The sequence below is a fragment of the Myotis brandtii genome, unplaced genomic scaffold, assembly GCF_000412655.1.
Source record: "Myotis brandtii unplaced genomic scaffold, ASM41265v1 scaffold102, whole genome shotgun sequence".
NCBI classification, from domain to species: Eukaryota; Metazoa; Chordata; class Mammalia; order Chiroptera; family Vespertilionidae; genus Myotis; species Myotis brandtii.
The window spans coordinates 392,846-398,880 of record NW_005353405.1 but is presented as its reverse complement, the minus strand read 5'-3'; the positions used below and the strand labels follow the sequence as shown (position 1 = coordinate 398,880).

General features: G+C 39.4%; 1 protein-coding gene across 1 annotated transcript in view; it reads right to left on the bottom strand.

Moving 5' to 3' along the window:
• The window catches only part of DNAJC15 (DnaJ (Hsp40) homolog, subfamily C, member 15), a 79,249-nt gene extending 73,424 nt beyond the window's left edge, over positions 1–5,825 (bottom strand). The window contains exon 1 of the mRNA XM_014535512.1: positions 5,806–5,825. Within this exon, the coding sequence (XP_014390998.1) occupies positions 5,806–5,817 (12 nt within the window). The 5' untranslated portion in view covers positions 5,818–5,825. The remainder of the gene's footprint in view (positions 1–5,805) is intronic.
• Positions 5,826–6,035: the final 210 nt, after the last annotated feature.

Below are 6,035 nucleotides of genomic sequence, written 5' to 3'. Positions count from 1 at the left end.
GCTGCTCCGCTGATCCTGGTGCTGGGAGGCATATTACCCTTTTACTATATAGAATAGAGGCCTGGTGCACGGGTGGGGGCCGGCTGGTTTGCCCTGAAGGGTGTCCTGGATCAGGGTGGGGGTCCCCACTGGGGTGCCTGGCCAGTCTGGGTGAGGGGCTGAGGGCCGTTTTCAGGCTGGCGGGTGACTGAAGCTCCCAACCGCTCCTTTTTTTCTTTTTTTTTTTTATTCTGGGCCAGCTTTAGCTCTCAGGCTTGGCTCCAGCTCTTAGGCCTCGGCTGCTGAAAGCAGGTATCTGGCCTTTGTTTACCTTCTGTATTTGAAACAATGTTGCAGTCCTGCTGGCTGAAGCCTGGCTGACTAAAGCAGGTTTCTGGGGTTTTGTTTAGCTTCTATGTTTGTTACAATGTTTCTTAGAGAGCAGCTGAGAGGCCGGCAAGGCAGGCAGGGAACCTGGCTTCCTCCGTCACTGGAGCAAGCAAGCCTCCCTGTTCGCGTCAGCTGCCTGGCTGCCGGCCGCCATCTTGGTTGGCAGTTAATTTGCATATCTCAGTGATTAGCCAATGGGAAGGGTAGCGGCCGTACTGCTAATTACCAAGTTTCTCTTTTATTAGATAGGATAATGTATGCTGTACAAAACTGGGCTAGCGCATACATAGAACAAGATGATCTTTCTAGAAATATGTACACATATATACCTAAAATATAAACCAGTTACAAAACAGTTTAAAATCCCACCAATAAATTATTTTACAATTGGGCCAGACTGGGAAAATAGAAAACATTGTATTAACCCCATATTTGTAAATTCAGTTTTTAACAATTGCATCATGGTCACCATGTAAAACAAACATGATAAAAAATGTGCATAACAAATTTATGTGATGTTGATAAAAATGTTTAAGCTTTTAAAAATGCATGAGTTTAGATTATATTTGTCAAAATGGCCAAAAAGCATTGTTTTCACTGCACTCCCTTTAACCATATACAATGCATGAATAAGTTAGATTTAAATATTTCCAGGCATATGCGTAATAGCACCACAGAAATCAGCTTAAAGGTAAATGCTCAATAGAATCATTGGTTGGTTTCAAAATCGCAAGAGAATTATCATAGAGAATCCTTTTCCAAGATCACTAAGTGTTGCTGAAGAAAAGTCTTATGTCTAGCCCTAGCCAGTTTGGCTCAGTGGATAGAGCTTCGGCCTGAGGACTAAAGAGTTCCAGGCTCAATTCCAGTCAAGGGCACATGCCTGGGTTGTGGGCTCGATCCCCAGTGTGGGCGTGCAGGAGGCAGAAACATCATTGATGTTTCTATCTCTCCCTCTGCCTTCCTCTCTGAAATCAATAACAAAATAAAATAAAAAAAGAAGAAGTCTTATGTCCACACCAAATAGCATTATTACAAAAGTATGGTTCCTGGCGACGGCTGGGCCTTCAACTTTGCTCCATATCATCATCTTCCTCATCCTTAACTGGTACCCCTCCCTTTTTGCTCTTAGTATCTTAAATCTTCACTTTTTTCATAAGCCTTCATATTTTTCATCCATGCAGCAAGCATGAACTCCTTCAATATTCCACCACTTCACCCTTCCATGTATGTAGAGGGGTGCTACAGATAGATAGTCCATCAGCTTCAAAGTTAACCAGGCTAGGACTCCAATTCCAACTTAACATTTACCAGCTGTGACCCTGAACTGATCTCCTTGGGCCCATTTCCTCATCTATAAATTGACAATGTGAATATCTATGTTGTAGGATGCTCATAATGAAATACCAAGATAAGGTTACAAAAGTACCCAGCACACTGTCTAAACATGGCAAAAACTCTATGTTAGTCCTTTCTTCAGTCATACATCTGCATACTTTACTCCTCTCTGTTCACTCTGCTAGGTGCTCCTGGAAAATTCCTACTTACCAAGAAACCGCTTCAAGGTCATCCCTCAGTAAAGCTTTCCCTGCCCACTTCCTCGCCTAAGTAAAACTCTTCAGTGTCCCTTAGTACTTAGAAAACCTCTCTATTATCATAGCTAGTATATTACTTTAATAACTAGAGGCCTGGTGCACAACATCTGTGCACTGGGGGGGGGGGGCCCCCTCAGCCCCGCCTGCGCTCTCTCGCAGTCCAGGACCCCTCAGGGGATGTCCGACTGCCAGCTTAGACCCGCTCCCTGCAGGACATCCCCCAAGGGGTCCTTAATGCTGCTGTGGAGGTGGGAAAGGCTCCCGCCACCGCTGCTGCCAGCCGTGAGCCTGGCTTCTGGCTGAGCAGCACTGCCCCTGTTTATCTGCCTCCTGGTGGTCATTGTGCATCATAGCGACCAGTCGTTCCGCCATTCGATTTGCATATTAGGGTTTTATTATATAGGATGGTTTACCTATTTCAAATCCCTTCTAAAATGTGAACTTATGGAGGTAGGGACTATGTTTACCTCTTTGGAGTTCCAAATCTACCAAAGTACCTAGCACGTAGTGTGTTTTTAAAAAGTTTGTGTAATGGAATAAATATGGTCTTAAAAAGCTCCCCTACCATCCAGATGCCTCTGTGTACTATATTGGTGTCTGCTAGTGACAGGAATTATGTTTTGAAATGAGAAAAAATATAATGAATAATGATAGTTAAACTTGATTAAGAGATTGACATTTAATCACGCCTCAAAATATTCTGAACTAGGGTAAATATATCCAAAAGTCTCATGGAAGACAAAGAAAATGATGTTTAAGGCCTGTGTCAGGTAGATTTTATTATAAAAATGAAAGAAAGATAATCCACAGTATGAACACTAAAGGAATAAATGACTTGCTAAACAAACATTAACAAAAATAAAGAAATTCCCAATAAAAGAGTTAGGTAACTTATCAAGTAGCCATTTGGAGGCCATCTCCTATCTCTGATTGGTTGACTGATTTCAAAAAATACTCAGTAAGTGTTTATTAGAATTGCCAATCACAATTTGAAGTCTTGAGGATATCCCTATCCTTGTGAAGCACATTTTAACGTGAGCCCAAATACAAACAATCTAAACAAGGAAAATATACAATAGAGAGTGGGCTACATAGAAAAATTAAGCAAGTAAATGAAGTATGGAGAGAGTGACAAATTCAGAGTGAGCAAGGAAAGCTTCACTGAAAAGGTGCCTTTAGAAAAAAAAGAAAATGAAGAAGGAATATCTAAGGAAAAATCACTGTGGGTAGAGGGAACATAGTTGAAGGTTCTAAGGCAGGGTATGTCTGGTGTACTTGGGCACAACAGCCAGGAGGTTAGTGTGCACAGAGCAGAATGTGAGATGGGGTAAATAAAGAATAGGAAATGAGGCCAGAAAGGTAACATGGGGATTAGACTATGGCAGGCCTTAGGGGTCAAAATAAAGACTTCAGTTTTTGTTGTTGTTTTTTGGAGTGACATGAGACATTACTGTTTTGAGCAGAGGCTTAAGATAATCTTATTTAGAATTCTAAAATGATCCCTAGTTGTCATATTGAGAATAAACATGTCAAAGGCAGAGGCATGGAGGTGTATTAGGAAACTATTAAAATAATCCAAGAAAGATATAATGGTAGTTTGGACCAAAGTGATTAGAGATGGGATGGGGAAAAGTTATCAGATTCTGGATATATTCTGAGCAACAAGATTTGTTGAGAGATTAGATATGAGGTATGAAAGAAAAAGAGAAATTGGTATTCATTAACAGATGAATGGATTAAAAAAGAAAATACAGTGAAACTCATAGAAGCAGAGAGTAGAATGGTGGTTTCCAGGAGCTGGGGGTAGGAGAAATAGGCCGATGTTGGCCAAACTTTATAAGTTTTATATATGAAATATGCTAAGAGAGTAGATCTTAAGTGATCTTATTACACCCAAACACACATGCACACACACACAAGGTAATGGTGTGGTGATTAATGTGTCAATTAGCTTACTGTGGTAATCATTTCACAATGTGTATATATATCAAATCATGTTGTATACCTTAAATATATACAATGTTTTATTTGTCAATTAAAGCTGCGGGGGGGAAAAAAGGATGTCAAGGCTACTTACTGCCTTAACAGAGTTGCCTTTTGTTGAAAGGAAAGACTATGAGAGGTCTGGGGGCAGAAAGGATGTCATACGCTCTCCTTTGGACTTTTTTTTCTAAAAACATGCCATTATGAAATGATAAATAAAAACCCAAGCACAGCATTATTACAAAAAAAAGTCTCACCTAAGTGGAAAAGAAGAATGAGCAGGTTGTCTCAAAAAACATTCTTTCTTTATCTTATAGTAACTCAATTCTTAAGGGTCAATCACAAGCAAATCTGCTGAACTCAGTGTTTTATGCTGCCTTATTATTTGATTCAATTTCCAGAAAAGCTCTTTGAATTTAAACAGCAAGTGGAAGAGAGAAAAGAGAGGAACCAAGAAAGACTGCCTGCAGATCAGAATTTGGGAGAGCTGTTACATATGCAGATCAAAAGGAGGGGAAGGAAATTTATACTCAAGTATCAGAAATGGTAAAATGACTTTAGAAAGAGAATTTTTATAATTATCCTTCTCTAAAATTTTCAAGACAAGCCAACATGACTTTCACAGATTTTCATATCTAAACTGAATCACTCCACATTAATCTACCTAACCCTTACCATTATTATTCCATTGCCAAAACCAAAAAATTCTGAACTTCTTTCAAAACACCAATTCCCATGAAAACTTTAAGTAAAAGGGAAAGGCAAAGCTAACTAATTTGTATTTGCTCCACTTCAAAGTCACTTAATTTATGTTAAACTACAGACAAGCATTCATTTCTACAGCAAGAATAGAGTAAATAGGAGGGCAAAACAAAAACAAAGCAAAGCAAAACCAAATGCAAAACATAAGAAACAAAACTCTTAGGCTTATGACAAATGAGTACTTCTCCACTCTCTAGTATAATTTTAAAATTCTTCAAACTTAAATCCTTGCTTTACACAGTGATTTCTTAAGAATAATCTTTTAAGTACTGTTCTGCATTTATTTAGTAACCCACTGATATAACTACAATCTTAAAAATTATCCTAGGGAAATAATCAAAGAAGTGCGTAAACTTATACATGAGAATATCATCACTGCATTATTTATAATATAAATATTGGAAACAATTAGAATACACAAAAGAAGGTGAGTAAGTAAATAAATTAGGACATATATAAAATATGCATCGAAAATTGCATACTATATTAAGGAAAATTTACAGACAATATGCTAAATATAGAATAAAAGCAAATTATAATAAAATGTACCACATATACACACAGAAAAACAACCAAAATGATATAAACCAAAATGTTAATAATTACATATTCTTAGTACCTACCTTTTATCATGAGAATGTCTGAATTACATATCAAAGAAATATGGCTTGAAATTTGGCTCTCTACTTGTCAAGTCCCTCACCTTAGTCAAGTTACTTAACCTTTCTATACTACTGTTTCCTTACCTGCAAAATGAGGGTAATAATTATGTCTACTTCCTCAAGTTGGTATGAATTTTCACAAATTAGGACATTCATACATATCACCTAGTATTTTACAAGTAGTAAATATTTAATAAATTGTAGCTATTACAATTACCACATGATATTATTAAACAACTAGTGGCCCGGTGCACGGATTCATGCATATTGAAAGGGAAATAATTAGAAGAAACATTTTAATATTGCTATTTGCCCTTTCTTCCTCAGCGCCTGGGAGCCAGGCAGCAGCCCTGCCCCCTGCCACCGCTGCTCACCATCTGCAGGGCAATCGGGCCCCCACTCGCACCCACCTTGGCCTGGCGCTGCCCGCTCACCTGCTCCACCATCCTGCCACGGTCCCACTCTCATCGGGGCCCATCAGGGCCAGCAGCGCTTCCACTGCCGCCCGCTGCCAGCGCCACATCGTCAACACCCGCCATGTTCTGCGCCGCCCACTGATGGTCAGCGCACATCATAGTGAGCGGTTGGACTCCTGATGACCCGGTCGAACCACCGCCCAAGGGGACAATTTGCATATTAGGCTTTTATTATATAGGACTAGAGG